Source organism: Falco naumanni, chromosome 9, assembly GCF_017639655.2.
Source record: "Falco naumanni isolate bFalNau1 chromosome 9, bFalNau1.pat, whole genome shotgun sequence".
NCBI classification, from domain to species: domain Eukaryota; kingdom Metazoa; phylum Chordata; class Aves; order Falconiformes; family Falconidae; genus Falco; species Falco naumanni.
The window spans coordinates 26952649-26972807 of NC_054062.1; the positions used below are offsets into that span (position 1 = coordinate 26952649).

The 20159-nt window shown below is 39.0% G+C and overlaps 1 protein-coding gene across 2 annotated transcripts; it reads left to right on the top strand.

Moving 5' to 3' along the window:
* The first annotated feature begins 925 nt into the window (after positions 1–925).
* KIF11 (kinesin family member 11) lies at positions 926–19854 on the top strand. Of its 2 annotated transcripts, none has more exons than XM_040606851.1 (22): positions 926–957; positions 5316–5448; positions 5581–5678; positions 5761–5839; positions 6167–6352; positions 6440–6564; positions 8419–8509; positions 8820–9062; positions 9175–9270; positions 9932–10020; positions 10624–10711; positions 11465–11653; positions 12810–13017; positions 13291–13463; positions 13754–13876; positions 14793–14951; positions 15347–15486; positions 16140–16419; positions 17491–17713; positions 17961–18115; positions 18430–18546; positions 19247–19854. In XM_040606851.1, the coding sequence occupies exons 1-22, from the start codon at positions 941–943 to the stop codon at positions 19370–19372; spliced, it is 3138 nt and encodes a 1045-aa protein (XP_040462785.1). In that variant the 5' UTR covers positions 926–940; the 3' UTR covers positions 19373–19854. The 2 variants fall into 2 exon arrangements, with proteins under 2 accessions (XP_040462785.1, XP_040462784.1); XM_040606850.1 differs by lacking the exon at positions 926–957 and adding an exon at positions 1915–2273.
* Positions 19855–20159: the final 305 nt, after the last annotated feature.

The window sequence follows — 20159 nt, forward strand, 5'->3', positions numbered from 1 at the left end:
CCTGCATTTGACTTCTCAGTCTAGCAGTAGCTCCTACACAGTTGTCTGCATGAATTATTTTTGCTTTTAGCATATATAGAATACAGAAAGCAAGTCAGAATCGGGGTGGTCTCAATATGTTTGCAATGGATATGGCTTTTGTCTTGTATCAGTTTTCTCACTTGGTTAAATCTTCACTTACCTGAAACAAAATAGATTACTGTGATTTTTAGTGTTTCATTAGAGGGGAAAAAATAGCATGTCTTAGTAATACCAACCCACCAAACTAATTTTGATTGGAAAGGTAAAAAATAAGACTGTAAAAAATACAGATTCCTCAGTTGTCTATGCACATAAATTTTAACTGTTTTAAGCTTCTTCTACAGAATCACTGCCTTATTTCTAGGTTTGAGGACAAAAGGTGTATTTCTCAGATCCTGTTCTTCATGCCTAGTATAAGATTGGTTGGATTGGCTCTGACATTGTTCTAATTTTTGAAATAAATTGTAGAGGAGCATAATGTGATGCCGCTTCACATCATTGTTGGAAAAAATACCACAAACCTTATGGGTTAGGATTCATTTGTTATTAAGAACTCATGGAGGGGAAGTCTAAGTTGCAAAGTAGTTTCAACTTAGAAAAAAAAGGCAGGGGAGAACCTGCAAAATTATAGATGGGTAACCTGAATTTCAGCAGTTGGGAAGGCCCTAGAACAACAGCAAAACACTGTAGGCTGTAGCAGGTAGATGACAGTATGACAGTCTGTAGGAGCCAGCACAGATTTGTTGACAACAAAGCATGCCAGACCAGGTAAATCTTCTCAAGCATCTGCTTCTTCCCCTCTACCCACAAGACCTGTTATCCTGTCATAGATCTCCACCTAGCAAAGCTTTTAATATTGTCTCAAAGGAAGCTCTCGCAGGGAAGCTACGGTGACATAAATTAAACTGCTAGTGAGGGGATGCAAACTTGCACTGGGTGAGTGGTTCACATGATCTAGTTTCAAAATAAAAGGATGGATGTAGTGCGCCCACAGTGCTTTGTCCTGAGCCTTTAAGTATTTATTTTTGTTCTGACATTGGATTTTCCCACTAATTGAGCAGGCAATAGCAGCGTGTAAACATTTTGAAAGTTAGGTTTAGAATTCAGAGCGATGTTGATGAATTGTGCTGCAGCAGAAGGCACAGAAGGACCTGAGCAGAGCTCTGCAGGCAGGGCCAGCACAGCGCACAGCTGCGCTGGGCGAGAAAAATGGCCTGGCCCGGCAGTTCCGCTGCAAGGTGGCAAGCTGCAGTGAGAGACCAGCCGGGGGGACAGCAGGGTGCCCTGCTGGGAACGGCGGGCGCTGTGCCCGGCCCTGTAAATTAGGGATGCGATACGGGCAAAGCGACGCTTGCACTGCAGCGGGCACTGGCTAGGGGCGCTTCTCTCGTTTTGAATGCGACACGTAAAGAAAACGAACTAAGTGGAAAGCCCGGTGGGGATGGCGGAGCGGCTGGGCCAGGCGGCTTGGCCTGTGGGGGAGCGCACCCCGCGGATGGTGTGTATCCCGGAGGCAGGTGAGATACCTGGGTGCCCCCCGCCCTGGGACGTGCCGCGGCAGCGGCGGCAGCAGAACCGCCGCGCGACAGGGTGGGGCTCGGCAGCAGGTACAACGTCACAGCAGTGCGAGCTGCGCGCGCTCGGAGCGCCGGGCCTGAGGAGAGCGGGGCGGGCGCCGTAACGCGAACGCGCCCCCTCGTCCTGGGCCGCGGGATCCGCCTTCCTCTGTCATACCCGCGACCCGTCCGGCCTAATTCGCTTTGTCGTGCTGCCTGCTGTGCCGTCAGACCCGCGCCGCGGCTGCCGGCGGGCGCTACCCTGCGCCGGGCGGCTGGGAAGCCCGCCACCGCCCGCCGCCCCCTCACACGGTCACGCGGCAGAGGCGGACCGCGCACTACAGCCCCCAGCATGCAACGCGCTGACGGCGGGACGGCCAGGCCCGCGCGTCACCACGAGAATTTGAAAACCAGCCCCGTGGTGCCCCGCGGGCCCACGCTGATTGGCCGCGCGGGGGGGGAGGTGCGTGGTTCAAACGCGGTGGCGGAGCGCGCGCCACCAGCCGGAGCGTGGCAGTGTCTGAGGCGGGCGGGCGGTCCGAGCCGTCGGCGCGTCGCGGCCAGCGCTTCGCCCCTCTTCCCGCTCCAGCCGGCAGCTTGCGCGGCGAGGACCGCCATGGCCGCCCTTACCTCCCAGGGCGGCGGCGCTAAGAAGGAGGAGAAGGGCAAGAACATCCAGGTGGTGGTGCGGTGCAGGTAGGTGCCCTCACCCCCACCCCGCCACGGGCGAGCGTTAGCGGCTGGCCCGCAGCAGCGGCCTGCGGGGGTCCGGTGAGGTCCATTCTCGTAAACCGCTCTGGGACTTCGGTGTGAAGCGTTTGCTGCGCTGTCCTTCGGAGAGCCCGTGGTGCGGCAGGGGGCTGGCGGGGCGCCCCGCGGCTGTGGCGAGCGGGCGGCCGCCGCGCTGCTGCGAGCGGTGTCCGCGGCAGGACCCGCTGTGCTGGGGGCGGCCAGCGGCGGGGCTCGGCGCTTCCGCAAGATCGGCGCTGCTACGAATGATCTCTTTCAGCTTAAAAAGGTGCAACTTCTTAACGTGATTTAGTGCACGCTTCGGTATGAAGCCATGTAGGAAGGTAAGAAGAGCTCGATGGCAGTTAGTGTGACTGATATTCAAGACACAAAAGAAGCCAAACTGAATTTTTATCTTCTACAAGTTTCTGTGGGAAGCTGCTACGATTTAAACGGCTAATAAAATTTTTGCTACACCCACTTTTTTATATCTTTCGTATAACTTCAGTGATGCAGACTCCCCGAATTCAGGTGAAAAGCTCTGGGGTTGGTCGATGAGATTAATTTCTTTTTTACTATGATATGACAAATCTAATGTACCATAAAATTAGGTTATCTTTGTAATTTTGCAGTGACTTTAAAGACCTGCTCGCTGATACTGGATCTTAACCGTTCTTAAAGTGTTGCTTGTTAAAACCATAATGCTGCTAATAGGTTAAGAATAATGTTCAAAATACCTTTGGAAGTTGGGTGTGTTTTTTGCGCTGGAACTGCAAATGTTGGCTTACATATTATTGTTAGTAATGATTTGCAATCATTATATCCTCACCCTTGGAAGTTTTACTTATACAGATGCACAATGAAAATAGGAATTAAAAGCTATTTTCTCTGATTTTTACAACACGATTAAAAAGCTGCTGAAACAAATGTGGGATTGGTGAAAGTGTTGATTTAAATAAATGCTTTTGCAGAAGAAGAATAACTATTGAAGCAATTGAGTCTGAAACACTGTTAAGAGCAATTATTTTCCTTTTCATCTGATGAGTCTCAATTGTTCTGGAATAGTTTCATTACCTATCAGTGTATATATATACTCAATATGACAGTAGCGTCAAGACTGTCTGTGGTGTAGTGTTTTGCTTTTGTTGCAACTCATAAAGTAAGTCCTATGTCAAGATTTAGTCTATAACTCCTAAAAACTTTATGGCTGACCCTTGCTCTTGCCTCTTATACAATTGTTCTTTTTCAGTAGAGTTTTGGTGTGTTTGAACTTGTAAATGTGCTTTCCACCTCTCCTTTTTCTTCTGCATCAGTCAGGTTGTCCTTATCTTACAGGTAGGTAGGTAGATGTAATCGTATTAATTTGTTTCCAGATTTGCTTCCAAAACCTGATGTGTCTGAGCATACCAAAAATCTTAAGCAACACATTTACTATGCTTTGATAAAATATTAATTTGCAAACTCAAAATGCACGCATTGGCATTGTTAATATGCTTCATACCTAAGGGGATGAACCTGTAATCACATGTCACCATGGCATACCAGTTTGCTGCTTGTCTGGTGGCGGATGGCAATGATCTGCATGTGTGCTGCAGCCTAGCTGAATTGTTCCCTTTAGTCGTGGTTATGGGTGGGCTATCGTACAGTAAGGCTCCTGCTTTTGACTGGTTCACTGTTACATAATTACAGAGGAGAATATATTCATCGTTCAGCCTCCTACTATTTTAAAAGTCACAAAACTGAAGCTGTGACTTGCCTCTGTGAATAAAATTTTACTGATCGTCTGTTGTCACCAGTCAGTCTTGCACCAAAGTGGTGCACTTGCACCTAGTGGTCTGTTTAGAATCTAAGACTTCAGCCTCAGTGCTAAGTTGAGGAAGAAATGTTAGCCACAAGAGTCAGGGCACTCAACATGCCATGCGCTTGTGGTATAGTTTTTGTTAATATTTTTACATTCTAATTTAAAGAGACAGCATCTGAAATGTCTCTACATAATAAAAAATAAATAAAAAATATTTTAAAGATTACTAAGCTTGTAGAAAGTTGTGTTTTCAAGTTGACGCTTCAGGTCTACTATACAAGTAGCATAGACGTTCAGTGCAGTAGCACTACTAAATGAGTAATAAAGTAGCTTTTCATACTTAGTTTTCAGCCCATGGTCTTCTCCATGATTTTTTTTTGAGAAATTGTCACAAAGGCCCCTTCAAGGAAAACGGTGTGCACCAGGTTTAAATTAACTTAGTGATGAAACAAAATGCTCACCACCAAGTTTCTAACCTTTTATTACATGTCTATTAAACTTTACTTAAAACTCGGAGTAAAAAGGTACGTGGACTTTTTTTCCCCCCCAAAACCTGATGTTTTTCTGTCTTATTAAATTCTACTAATAATTCACAAATTCTAATCAAATGCATCAGCATTATAAAAGTTCTGGTATTGCAGTCTACTGTGCTGCTATTAGTAGGGTCTGTTAGTATTTCTGGTGCCTTAGAGTCTTTTGTCATAAGTGTGAGGCAGGCATTGCTTCTGTAAATGAAAAATAAAAAAGGAAATTTTTAAAGTTACTTTGTTTCATTCACTGTTGCCTTAACTTTCATGTATAAGTGTTTCCTTTCTTGAAAGCTCTTATTTATACAACTGTTTGGTATGTTTAACCTTCTACTGCCCTGCAACTGAAAATTTTCTAATGCAAGTTAGCTATGCACTCGTCTAAACGATCCTAAAAGTGTTTATGGATTTGTTAAAAAATACATACGTAGACAAACTAAAAGCTATAGATATTTGAGTTGTTCCACAGTGGGTGGAAGGAGAAAAAAGGTCTGGGAACTGCCAAATTGCAGCAGTTTTTCCTTAAACAACTATGAAACAAATTAAGTTAAAACCTTTGTATTCCTTTCACTGAGTTACACTATTCTGGGTCTTTAAACTTGAGTGGTATTACTGCTGTGTCAGTTTATTTTCTTCTTAGCAATGATATCAATCTGATATTCTTAACTCCTGTCTTTTTAGGCCTTTTAATGTCTTGGAACGTAAAACAGGCTCCTATGCTGTTGTAGACTGTGATCAAGCAAGAAAGGAAGTTAGTGTCCGCACTGGAGGAGTAACAGATAAGACATCAAGAAAGACTTACACATTTGATATGGTAACTGCTTGTCAAGTTGGGGACTTCTAGAAACAAGCTAGTATATTTCTCTAATATGGTCTGATTACTGTGCTGTGTGATGCTATACATTACTGTGTGTATAAACAGAATGTGCTGGGTTTGCCTCAACAGGTTTTTGGAGCTCAGGCAAAGCAGATCGATGTATATCGGAGTGTTGTGTGTCCCATTTTGGATGAAGTGATTATGGGCTACAACTGTACAGTGTTTGCGTAAGTAAGCCAATAATTATTATTAGGAAACTTTATTTAAAACTTAGCTTCTTGTTTATGTTTTAATTTTTTATTCTCACAGTTACGGCCAAACGGGTACTGGTAAGACCTTCACAATGGAAGGGGAGCGGTCACCCAATGAGGAATATACTTGGGAAGAGGTATATTTTCACTCCTGAAATTTCTGTTGTCTGTGCTGTAGTCTGAAGTTAGAATTTGCAGAATGCTAAAAAAAACCTAAAGTTGATGCCTTTCAAACCCTGAAGCTGTCTTTCCTTAAATGTTTGTAAATTAACAGATGGTCTCATTCATTTATATGAAAATCAAAACTTTTGATCTTTAACAGAAGTTTTGGCAATCCTTAATAAGGAATATGATCTTTGTGCAAAGTATTCTTGCTTATATCAGACTATTTAGCTGAAATGCCAGCCCATATCTGCACATCTTTCAGTACATTTGTGTATTAAATATTTCACTTTAATTTATAGGATCCACTAGCAGGTATAATACCCCGTACATTGCATCAAATATTTGAAAAGCTCACAGAAAATGGTACCGAATTTTCAGTGAAAGTCTCTCTTTTGGAAATCTATAACGAGGAGCTTTTTGATCTCCTGAATCCTAGTCCTGATATTGGAGAAAGACTGCAGATGTTTGATGACCCTCGAAACAAGGTTAGTGCTGTCTTCAAAAACTTGTTATCTTAAAGGTTTTCAGGATTTTTGAGAGATGTATAATAAGAATACATTATTTTCCGACAGAGGGGTGTAATTATTAAAGGCTTGGAAGAAATAACTGTACACAACAAGAACGAAGTCTACAAAATCCTGGAAAGGGGTGCAGCAAAAAGAACAACTGCAGCTACTTACATGAATGCATATTCCAGGTACAGATCTTCCCCATTTCAGAAACTGTTCCTGTTTTATTAAACAGGATCTTACTGAAGAAGTAAAAGACATTGAAGCTAGTACAAACCTGGCATGATCTTGAGATTGTATATCACAGTTCAGATTGCCAAATTTGGGTTAAAAAGCCATAGATAGAACTTCTTTTGTATCAGATACCATGAGAAGGTTCTAATAGGTGTATGAAGGGGCGTTATAAAATCTGAATGTTTGTCATCTTAAAAATGGGCATGCTGTTTCTCTCTGCGTGACTTTTTACATAAGCCTATAAGCTTCCTCTCTTGTTTGGAGTTGACATGCTTCGTTATGAATATATCCTGTTAAGATGCAGCGGAACAGTAGTTGGAACAGTAGGTCTGGCATTCCACCTAACTCTAGCTGAGATATAAGTAGTAGAATGTTCTAAATCTGGCATCTAGAATATTGAAATTTATTTGTAACTTTAAGAAGTTAACTTTTTCAAAGCTTTCTGTGCCTGTGGACACAAAAGACAGAATTGTGACAGATAGACGACTGAAATACATTTTATGTACAAGCACGGAATAAATATTCTCTGCAGTACATACTGTACATCTTCAAAAAGAAAGCTGTAGTTCTTTCAAGTGGGAAGAAGCTTAGCTGCTATACCTGTATTGGAGAGGCGGGTTATCTTTGTTTTAGCTTTTACGGGTGGTTGGGTATTTTTGTCAATCCTGTTTTTTAAATGAGACTCTTTTCCACCAAGTTTTTAAGTATCTTTTCCTCACCAGCAGTGGAAAATGGTGTGTTGAAATTTCAAAATACTGCTAAGATCTGTATTTACAGGTCAACACAAGGCCCTCTTTTCAAAGCCCGGATTCTAAAAACTTGCAAGCTAGATTATGGAAAGTGGAGATAAGGTTGAGCGAGTTTTTTGTGTGGCAATGCAGGCTACTTCATATGACTGCAGCTGGTATGCAGAATCTAATAGACACATCGTGGTCACAAACCTCATGGTTTATTACTGATTTCTCATTATTGAACTGCAGGTGTGCTGTCTATGTCACCGTGAACAAGTAATGATCCAGTAGTACAATAAGCAAGGAACACCCTGCCCAGTCATATTTTAAATTAAAGATAATACTGAGCACATCTGTCTACTGATGCAAGGGAATGGCTATTTGGCTACCACAGATTAGAACACAGAACAAATTTCATCTCGAATTGCAGGGAATTTAGAGAATTCAGTCTACCCAAACTGTTGTTTTACACATGGTCAGACTGGTATAATTTGACATCTCTGGTTTTCTATATATGTCAGCTTCCTGTTGTAAAAGCTTATTAAAAGGAAGAAGCTCAAGCTAAAATCTTAAACTGTACTACTGTTTTGAATGAAAACTGAATTGAACTTTTAAATTTTTAATATAGGATTTTGCTACTTGCTGATTTTCTTAGCCTGAACAAAGAAAACTATATTTCTTAATCTCAAATTCTGTAAAACTGTTCTTAGTGTGTTGGCTAAAAACAAACAAACAAACAAATCTACAAGACAGTTTTCTTGCCATGTCTGTGAGTTGAGAACACGCAATTGTAAACAGAACCAGAATGTTTCTCTTGGTTTTGCTGGAAATAAGATAAAATTTACCAGGCTCGAATGAGGTAAACATCCAGTTGTTGCATCACTGCTTTTAAGTACCATATTCACAAAAATATACTTGGTAGAGTAACTTTGTGTATTGAAAATATGTAAGTCCCAATTAATGAGCCAAATATATTCCCTAAAAAGAGCATGGATACTGAACTTGCAGCAGTGTCATGTAGCAAGCAGATCATTTGAGTTTAATGGGATATCTGCCTGAAAATGAATTCTTTTATAGCCGTTCCCACTCTGTGTTTTCGATTACCATCCATATGAAAGAAACAACAGTAGATGGAGAAGAGCTTGTTAAAATTGGGAAGCTAAACTTGGTAAGTATTTGAACTAAACATTATTGATTACATTCTTAAAGTAATGAACTAGAATAATCTGACATCATTCTTTTGAGAATCTAAGGTGGGTTTTTTTTTCCCCAATAAGGGAAAAAAATTACTGGTTTTCATAAAGTGGTACGAACTGTATTTGTCACTGTGAAAAGTATCAGTCCTATTTGTCACGCCAGTGTCTCCTGAACAGCTCATAAGCTAGTTCATGTATGTGTGTTGCGTTCTGGAACACTATGGGGCAAGCATTCTTCAGGGTGATTTGAGACAGAAGCATGTCCTTTCTCTTGTCTTTCAGGTTGATCTTGCAGGAAGTGAAAACATTGGTCGATCTGGGGCGGTTGATAAAAGAGCTCGTGAAGCTGGAAATATCAACCAGTCTCTCCTGACACTAGGAAGAGTTATTACTGCTCTAGTAGAAAGAGCCCCACATATTCCATACAGGGAATCTAAACTCACAAGAATCCTTCAAGACTCTCTTGGAGGACGAACAAAAACATCAATAATTGCCACAGTTTCTCCTGCATCTGTAAATCTTGAGGTAAATTTAAGTCTGAAAATCTATTCCTAAAATAGATACTGTATTTTGCTACTGATACGAAAATATGAGTTAACTCCTCATCTTGACCTAGTATTACAACTATTTATCACAGGAAACACTGAGTACACTGGAATATGCCCACAGAGCAAAGAACATAATGAACAAGCCTGAAGTTAATCAGAAGCTAACAAAAAAAGCTCTTATTAAGGTAAGCTATTTTAATTTATGTTACGAGTTAAGTTTGATTCTGTTAACATAGTTTGTGTATACAGAAATTAGAAAGTTGTGGAGAAGCTATAACTAGTAGCAGGGCTGTTCAGAGGCGATTTTAATCACTGAACTGATGCTTTCATGTACTCTACTGGTTCAGCATTAGTCATTTTGCAAATACTGAAACTGTTGTTAAGACTAAAGGTGGGTAGAGAGGGCTTTTGCTACTTGCTATGACTGTGTATGGATTACCCGTTTACAATTTCATGGAGAGCCACTAAATTACACTGGTTATTTTTTCTGGACTTGCTGTGTCAGCAGGTTTGTTCCCTAGAAAGTGCCTGAATTAAAGTGAACTTGTCAGTAAGTATGAAGAGCCACCATAAAGCAGCTGACTGCTACTAAAGAAGCTGTGATTCCCCTTATAAGTGGTTACCAAATGCATTGAAACCTCCCATTTGAATTGTTCTACATATATCCAATGGTATGATTTTTAAATGGTGATACACTGAACTTGTTTGGAACAGAAATGAAGCGCTTTGCTTCTGTGCCTATGCAAAACTTCCATAGAGCCCTACCTTTATGAAGTATCTGTTAAGCTAAATCTTGAAAGCAGAGTAGAAGTTTTCAGGTTTACATGCGATTGTTTCTTTATGCAGGAATATACTGAAGAGATTGGGCGCCTGAAGCAAGACCTTGCTGCTGCACGAGAAAAAAATGGAGTCTATATTTCCCTTGAAAATTATGAGTATGTCTTCAAAATTTCTATAACATGTGTTGCGTTAAAGGGAGATGGAGTAATTTAGCAGGAAATAACACCACCGCCCTCTGCCTTCCAGCTCTCCTCACCAAGGAGACTAGCAGCAAATCTCAGATACTGGTACCTATACTTATGCAGAAATGCTTTCAGATCTGTTTTCACACCAGAAAATTGAAAATAGCCAGGAGAATTCAACTAACTGGTTGACTTGTTCTTTAGAAATTAATTATTACACAGATAGAAACCTCAAGAGTAGGTTTGTACTGAGGATTTTATTTATTTGTGGAACTTAGTATAAGCATAGCTGCGAGGCAAATTTACACCATGCAGCCTTTCTTTCAGTGGAAGTGCATGTAGGAGAGCAAACTTGATACAGTTTACCTCACTTTGTAAGAGGGCTAGTTGACACAGAAAGTTTACAATGTAAAATTGTCTCATATCCTTTCTGCATTAAGTGAAAACTACATGCATTTCATACAGAAGTTAGCAATGCTTATTTTTCAAAATTACTAAATACATAGTATAAAAAAACAGTTAATCTTGAAATCAGCTCTTACTTGACTAATTCATTTTTTTTAATCCTTGCTTGAGAGCCCTTAATGGAAAACTGACAGTTCAGGAAGAACAAATTGCAGAGTATATAGACAAAATCAGCATCATGGAGGAAGAAGTGAAAAGAGTAAGTGACATTTCTCAACTGTGGCTTAAATAAAATAAAAAAAAAAAAAAAAGAAATCTTTGGGAGAGGAAAAAAAGTTTAAGCAAAGAACACTCTGAAGATTTTTGGTTAAGTTACCCAATTAATCAGGAGTGGAAGCTTCCTAATCCTTGAAATAAGGAAGTTGAAATATCACATATAAAGTTGCAGGATGCAATACTTTTTAAAACTGTTTTAATGTCTACCACTTTAATTTGCTTTGCCGGGTTTTCTGCAAAAATCTGCTTGTAAAGTAGTATCATCTCAGTTGACAGATTTCTGTTTAGGAGCAGAGAACGAGGGGAGAGAGGAGAAGGTGATGAACTCCCTTAACAAACTATATAGAAAATGGGAGCTTCCTCTTTAAAAGAAATGCAGATATTAATCTGCTGGAATATGTAACTACTCTGTAATCAGCTTTACTGACTCTCTTCATTTTATCTGCTTAGGTTTGTTTAGTGGGATTTTTCTTGTGCTATAGCAATTGTTTGGTCTTGTGGTTTGAGTGGGGAAGCAAGGAATTATGACAGTGAAAGTGGTGTTAGTTGTATTTTCAGTGAATATAAAGACTACACAAATCTATAGTTCTAAGACCTCTGAGCCTAATACCTGAAACTACATTGCTAGATAACAGTTTGTCTTCTGGTATTGTGGCATAATTTGAGAGATGTGAAGTGGGAATGTTGGACTTATAGGAAGTAATGTTGCCCTATTAATGTTTGTCTTCCCTTTAAGATCACTGAACTTTTTGCAGTTAATAAAAATGAACTTGAACAGTGTAAAAAAGATCTGCAAATCAAGGAGAAAGAACTGGAAGAAACACAAAAAGATCTGCAAGAAACCAAGGTTCATCTGGCTGAAGAGGAATATGTGGTTTCAGTCTTGGAGAAAACTGAACAAAAACTCCATGGCACAGCCAGCAAGGTTGTCACAGTTCTTGCACCTAACTGTAACAGTAGCTTTCCATGTTTAGGAGTTTCATAGGCTGTTCCAGGACATCGTTGCTGATAAAGCATGATGCGAGTGTGACAAAACCTGAATTTAAGATGGAACGCTAAAATTAATGTGCTTTTATAAGTTACATTATGATGAAAAACTACTTACGGTTGCAGGACTTTGTGGTAATATTGACTGACAGTTGACTGCTAAATGTGCTTATTGGTCTGGAGCTACCTTTCCTTCAGGCCAGCTTGTCCTGAGAGCTCCAGTGCTTTGCACTATCTATTGTCATGAGTTGTTTTGCAAAATAAGTAGTTTTCTTTACTAGAAAATTATGGCTGGCCCTACAAAAGATTAAGTTGTATATAAGTGGGGTGGAAAAATAGCAAAAAGCTTTGCAGAGATATGTGCAGCAGTTTACACTCACTGAGTGAATAATGGCAACTGTTGCCCTGTCACCTCTATATTTTAAGGTATGTTTTTGATGTGTTCATAAATTGGTCATAATTATGGAAACAGACTTTATATGGGGGAAAGCATCCTGCTGTCTAAACTGCAAAGTGATGAAACTTGTATCTTTAGTCAACATGAATATTTCTTTCTATTCGGATTCCTGTAAGTTTAGGAGGGGATGCCTAGTTTTGTGCATGTGGGTTGTGGAGTGTTTGTGTGAGAGAGATGGGTACAGAAGTTATTTACGCTGACTAGAGCACAAAGAATACACTATGTTTGATTTCTGAATTGTCACAGAACTAGTACTGGAAACTTCTTACTTGAGTGCTAGTAAAGAATATATTTATTGTCAAATCTTTTAGAAAAAGTTGAAGTGGCCAGGAATTTTTCCAGTTAATATTCTGTGATAAATGCTATCTTCATTCCTTAAATACTGAGGGTGTCCGTTATCAGTGCTTCAATTTCAAAGTCAGAACAAATGGTCTCTAGCAGGTAACTTTTTGCTATGTTCTAGGACTATAAATGACATAACACCAGGATTAAGAACAATTGTGATTTGATGATGTAAGGGGAAATACCCTTATATAAGATAACTTCTCCTTTAACTCAAAACTACAGTTGCTTTTCTTTAATATATATGCAATTTCTTGTTTAAAGACTGATTAAAATAATTTTTAAAAAATTGTAGTTACTTAGTACGGTTGAAGAAACTACAAAAGATGTATCTGGTCTCCATGCGAAACTGGACCGTAAGATGGCTGTTGATCAACACAACGCTGTTGTCCAAAATACATTTGCAGGCCAAATGAATGCTTTGTTCAACAAAATACAAGACTTGGTTAGTGAAAACAGTTTGAAGCAGCACCAGTTCTTGACATCTTACACAAATTTTATAGGTAAGTGCAATACCTGTATCAGTATGTCACCCTGAATTTTTGCAACAGTAGTACCAAAGACCATTTACTAAAACACATCTGTTTTAGTAAGTGGAAGAGGCTTTATTTTAAGCAATGCGATGATGATAGTTGTACCAGTAATAATGTATCTGGGATGATCAACAGCTTTCCTGTGCTGTTACGGGCAATAAGGTGATGAGCAATAAAACGAGTTCCTATTTTACAGTGGAAGTTTTAAAAAAAATTTGTAACGCTTCTCTATTTCTTTCATAGGTGACCTCCTGTGTACCAGTTCTTCAGCAGCTAATATTCTTGCCTCAGTTGTATCAGAATCTTTTGCCTCTATTAAAGAACTGGCATCTACTGAAGTTTCTCACATGTCTGAAAAAATAACACAACATGAGAATCTGTCACTTGATTGTAAAGCCGAACTGCTGAGATTAATTGTTAGTAAATTTACATACTCTTATGTTACTTAAATATATGAAGCTGCTCTCGATCAAAAGGGGATCTGCATATATTGAATAGTTTTTTCTATATACTCAACCTGTCTCTGCTTCAGTACTTGGCCATGATTATGTCCCTCCCCACTGCCCCTCCCCCATCACCACCACAAGCTGTAATGTACTATATAGCAAATACTGTCATAGAAGAGTGTATGGATAGCTTCTTACAAATGTAGATGAAGGAACAGTCATAACCTGTTTTGCTTTTTTTTTTTTATCACTGTTCCTAGGAGGAACATACATCTGGATTAAGAGGAGCATTAAGTAGCTTGACACCAATGGTAGAATTTGTCTTAGGACTAAACTGTCAGTTTCAGAGTAACATGAAGAAATACTCTGCTGTGGCTGATAAGGTAATGCGCGCAACTTGTCTCTTACCTTTTGCTCTTCTACTTTATTTAATTTACTGATAACCCTTTGGTGGTTTTTCTGCAGTGTCAGTGTTTCCACTTCTGGTCTGGCTTTTTGTCCTTTATTCTGTCCCATGAGTTCTACCTTTTAGCTCTTTCTTTCAGACTTCTTTTCTACTTCTGAGTGTGGTATATTTGGCTGTTTCCTATATGCATAACAGCTCACCTGAATGCCACAGAAGAATGGCAAAATGTGAATGCTTAAAGCTATATGTAACAAATACTTCCTAATATCCTTAATATGGTCTCTCCTGTATTTTAAAAACCTAAAGTAACCAACTTATCTAAGTCTTATTATTCCAAATTTCTCCTTCTGTCATACCAAACTTTTTTCAGTCTAAGTCCTTTGCTTCAATTTTTAGTTCTAGTCTATCTCATGGTGTTTATGTAGAACTGCAGCCTCTTTCTTTCATTCTATTTTGTCAAAAGCAAATCTTTGTTCCTGGTTACCTGTTGCTCTGACTGAAAAATTTCCCCCTTCTGTCAGTTACAACTCAGGTGAAATCAACTCCCCTTGACTAGAGGCTTTTTATTGGATTTCAGACTTAGAAATCAAATAGTCCATGGCTTACCAGCTCTCGCTTCTTGCTTTTGTCTTAACCAAGTATCCTGTTTGTATCTTCCTATTTTTGTCTACCTCACATGCCAAATTTTGTGTTTGGAAAAGCCCATGCCAAATTCCAGTCTGTAATTTCAGATTACTTGTAAGTGTTATTTTCCACCTTTTGTGCACAGTACTTTATTAGTGCCTTTTGAAAACTTCCTTGGGCTAGAGTTTGTTTCTATATAAATTATGTAAGGCAAAAGTATCTGTTTCTTACAGAGAGACAAATCTCTAACTTTAAAACTTTTTTCGAAGATGGAGGGCCATAAAAAGGAAATGGATACTTTTTTTGGAGATCTTTCTCTCACTCTGAAAAAATTACGGGAAGAAACGGCAAATGTTTTTGCTCAGCTTCAGAATGATTGTGAGAATCTAAAAGAAGAAGTGGAAATGACGAGGTTGGCACATACAAAGGTATCCTTAGAGTAAGGAGAAATCCTAACACCAAGTGCGATTGCTTGCTTTGATATAATCTCTTTGTAGCAGTGAACAGTTGTACTTGCTTCAGAAGAAACGTTAGGACAGTAACTTGATGCTAATTCTTTTCAGCCTTTGTTGGGCTGCTTTAAGAAGCTTATGTGAAGAAGGTAACAAAAAATTACCCTTGCTCTATGCATGTCCGGTGTATACGCATTTACATATATCTCAAAAAGCAAAGTGTCTATAGCTTCTCTACATGAGTTGTACCTTCAGCATTAGAATGACAAAGCTTTTTTATTTGCTGCGTTTTTAATAAGGCATTCAAGTACCCTTTACGAACATTAATAAGTACAGAATAACAGTGGAATGTATGACACTTTTCTTAATAGAGCGTAGCTGAATTGATGTCCTCACTGCAAAGCCAGCTCAACCGGTTTGCTCAGGAGACTCAGGAGAACTTAACTAATGTATTAGCAAAAAACGGAACCTTGAAGACCACCATCACTGCTGTGCAAGAAAATGTTCACCTGTAAGGAGCAGATTACTTTTGGTGTATATTGATTGAAGATAAAACTATGTATGAAGAGGATTGCAAAATTAGATGCTCTTCATATTTATATGCTTATAAAGTCTTCTGGAAAAGAGCTGTATGTTAAAGCTGAGTTCCACCACAGAATGTAGATCATAGTTCATCTTTTCCCAGATAAAAGGTAGCTCTACAAGGCTTTTCCTCAAACTTGTCTCTTGAGCGTATTGCAGATAAGAGACCATAGTTTGGGGATCAATATGCTGACGAATGGCCCTCAGTGTGGCTGGGCTTCAGAACTTCATACTATAAAGCCTTAGCTTGAAGTATAGTAGTGTATCTATTGCAGCATGCTTCATTCAGTTGCAGACTAAGGTCTTGCCAAAGTCAGTTTTTAGTTTGTGGTGGCTGGGGGGGGGGGGGGGGTTCTGGGTGTTTGTTTTTTTGTTTGGTGTTGGGGTTTTTTAGGGCATTTAATAAACCTAATGCTCGGAGTGCTGCAACTTGTAAATTTACTAAATAGAGCAACAACATTATGATTAACTGATTGGATAAATTGCACTACTTCACTGGCTTTGGTCTAAATATTTCTAAATGTAAAACGTGTTAGAATTCACCTTTCAAAATCTCTGAACTGTTACAATATATTGTTGCAGGAAAACTACAGACCTAGTCAGCAGTACAACTTCCAATCACAGCAAATTCATTGCATCTCTGGATAATTTCTCTCAAGAGCTCAGGATCATAAATGCTGAAAACGAGATGATGCTGGGAGAATCCACTGACCACTGTCAACAACTTCTCGTCAATCTCAAAAATGTGTCTCAGGATAATGTTAAGCGGCATGAATTTGCAGCTGCTCAGATAGTTGACCTTACCAGTCAGCAGCTATTGTCCTTCAGTGACCAGAAACAGCAATTGCAGTGTTTGCAGAAGGTACCTATAGTCATTGGTAGTCTAATACAACATTCTGACACCAACTTCTACAGTATAATTTGTAGGGGGAAAGAGTTCTTATTTATAGTCAGAACAAAATTGTGGTTTCTTTCAGTCACAGCAGACTCATGTTACTCAGCTTAAATAGATGCAGAGTAATTCCAGAGCTTAATTTAAGAGGAAGACTTTGAACTTAGTGCAAGTAACTTCAAAAAATGGTGTCTTCATTAATCCCGTGTAACTAACTTCTATTTGTAGTTTGGGCTTTTTACATCTTTTTAGTAGTATATAACTCTAGCTAGTTATTATATATTTACCCTACCAGTAATGTCCCTGGGAGACTTGCACAGTGATCAAATACGGACTATATTCTGGAGGATGCAAATGACTTTATTGGTCAGATGGAGTAACATTATGTGAGAAAGCATTTTTTTTTTTTTTTAGATATCTACTAGTTCTGGCCTCTTACTTGAGAATTTCTTTTCTCTGATTTTTTTTTTTTTAAATTTCCATCACAAAATTTGCTTCCTGCCCTTGTTGTTTTATTCTAACAGGTAATGAAATGGGAAAATCCAACGTTTTGTTGACTCTCAGAAAGAAAAACATAACTGTTAAAAGCATTTGCAGTCTCAAGACATCCCTGTATCTGTTATACCTACTGAACACTTAACGAGTTTCATTCCAGTGGGAATGGCTAAAAATACGTTTCCCTTCTTTTCGCCTACAAATGCACAAAGCTTCTAGTGCTTGTAGAATTTTCACTTTCACTTGAATATCCTAATTCTGTGCAGGGTTGTGCATTGAAGCATGAGGAGTCTGATCTGAACCAGATGGCATCATCTTTGAGTAGCTTTCTAAAATGATCATACTTTCTAAGAAACTGACTCCCTTATGAAGATAGTTCTCGAAATGAGAGTGTAAAACTGGCACTGAAACTTCTCAATTTGAGGTCTCAGTTGTTTCGTTTCAGGTCATGTCACTAATCATGCACCACATCTTAGAAAAGAGGCCATAACTTTACCTTTCCTGTTAACTTGGTGGTTTTAGTTGGGTTTTTTGTTTTGTTTTCAGAAAAATGAAGAAAGCTGCGATAAAGCAATAGCTGAAGTTGCTCACCATATTGGTAGACAAAGGGCTGCTGAAGAGAAGGTACTAAATGGCCTTCTTGATCAGATAAAGGTTGATCAGGAGATACTTCTGGAGCAGAAGCTGGCACTTAATGAGGAAGTACAGCATGGACTGACTCAGGTTAATGGTTTCCTGCAAGAAGATCTTAAAGTGGATGTTCCAACAGGTATTTAAAGTTAGGTCAGAGACAGAATGGTCTTAAGAATTCTGCAACTCAGATTGCTTTCTGTAAGTGAAGTTAATGGAGACATAACTAGCAGCCTTACACCTTTTTTTAAGATGCATGCAAAGAATAATGACTACACAAAGCATGAGTTCTGTATTGAGTTAACATAAAATTGAGGATCTGTAACTAAAGTAAATACTGGAATTGTTTTATAGTGGCTTTCATTGGTGTACAATCTTTGTTAAAGGGACAACTCCACAGAGAAGAGACTACTTCTACCCAGTCACACTTGTGAGGACAGAACCCCGGGAACTTCTATTGGAGCAATTGAGGCAAAAGCAACCAAAGCTTGATGCTGTGCTAAACAGTGAGACAGGGAAGGTGGAGGATAATGCAGATCAGGTATGTGTATGATGGCAAATGAGGCTCTTCAATGAAGACCTCACATTTTTAGGAGTTTTTTCATGCCATTGTGGAGATTGGACTAGAACCTCAGAGCTGTTGCAGCTGTTGTGTTTTACAGGGTACTTTGAGTCATGTGTGATGAGCAAAAACAGTATCTTGAAAAAGAAGACAAGACATTAATAATTTAGAGGATTTAATTTCCATTTTTCAGAAATGGAAGTGCCATATCTCTTACAGATCTGATCATGCTTAGTACATTCACCTAGGATTTTCAGACATTAAACAAATTTTTCTGAAAACTTCTGTTTTAGGACATGTTGGAAGAGGAGAGAGGATTGCAGAATTCCAGTGAAAGCCTTGCTAGTGACAAATCCTTAGTGGATACAGACATATGCTGCCACGTAAATGGTGGCATTCCCTTTTTTCAGGTAACTTCCCCAGATATTTCAAACAACTGTGTATTTAAGAGTGAAGGAAAATTATTATTCCATAATAGTGCTGTAGTCTGAAGTCACTTACTATCATTTGGTGTAGCCTCACAACTTCTTTAAATCCTGCAGAATATGCTTCGTTGAACTTGAGCTAAAATAGCATCAGATTCTGATAAGTTAACAGCAGATAAAATAATACAAGTTTCTGACAAGCGGGACAGACAGTAGAAAACTCCTCAGCAAATAATCCTTCATGAAACAAATTGTCATAACTTATTAGACATAAACACAATAGAAAAGTTGAATTTCCGTCTAGCGTATCTTCCTAGAGGCCAGACAGAAATACTAGCGTTCTTGATTCTTCACTGTTGTCGTTGTTTGGTTGGTTTTTTGTTCCTTCCTTTTGACCCTCTTGCTCTACCGATGTATCAGTGCAAACCCCTGGTAATTAGGCTTGGGTTTGGCTTGGGGGGAGGTGATGTATTGGTGTATTTACTTACCATGGATCCTTTAAAAGTAGCTGTTGAACTTCTAGATGCCTGAAATAAATCTCTTCAGTGAATGCAATGTTAGGAACCTTTTTCAGAAGTGCTACCACCTTTTTTTCTCAAAACATTACATACTGCATTGTACATAAGCAAGTAGTATTTAATTTCTTTGCATTCTCTTAACACTGAGCATTTTCTTTAAATCCCAGCACAAAAGGAGTCACAAAAGGGATAAAGAGAACAAATCTGCAGCTACTGTGGAGAAGAACAAAATAGAGGATACAATGGAACAGTTTCTTGCCAAATCTAAGCTTCCTTTGAGATCACTGAACTGAGATATATCCACTGCAGATCCCTGTTTTGAAATACTTATGTCTGCTTGTCTACTGAGCCATAATTCCTTTGTTGTTCTCTGTCTCTGTATATAGTGATATATTTTTGCAAGGTTGGATCAAAAGATTGTTCTGCCAGTTGTCCTGCCTTTGTCCCATTTTCAGATGCTGTAGCTTGCAAAGTATTAAGAGGCTTTAAAAAAAAAAAAAAACAAAAAACAAAAACGACAAATCTGCAGATTTTGGTGCTCTGTTAAATACTTCTATGTTGTCAAGTAAGAGATCCTTTTCTGTTTCTAGATTTAAAACAGCAGAAAGAGATGTGGGAAAATGCTTTGTCAGCATTACCAGCTACCTTTTTTTTTTATTAACTGTAAAAAGCGTTCTGATTTTGTACCTGCTTTTTAGCCTTATTCCTGTTTTAATGAATTGGATAGCTGCCTTTTGACTGGGATACTTCAAATAAATCATTGATACATGGAAAACAAATGTATAAGCACCTCCCTCAGAGTAAAACAAGTTTATGTGACTTTCACCTTACATTACTAGGTTTAATTTAGCTAAAACATTAGCGGCTATGTCCTAAGTCTTGTGCTGTAGAAAAGGATGGTTCCCTCCCTTGTTTAATAATAGACAATAGCTATATTTTGGTGCCCCTTTAGTATAGGAAAGCTAATATCACTGCTGGGGTTTAGGTGGTTTTGTTTTTGAACCCCACTGTTCTTATCTTCCTCTTAACCCTACTGTTGTGATGTGTTGGCTTGGATATGATGTCAACCACAGTTTGTGT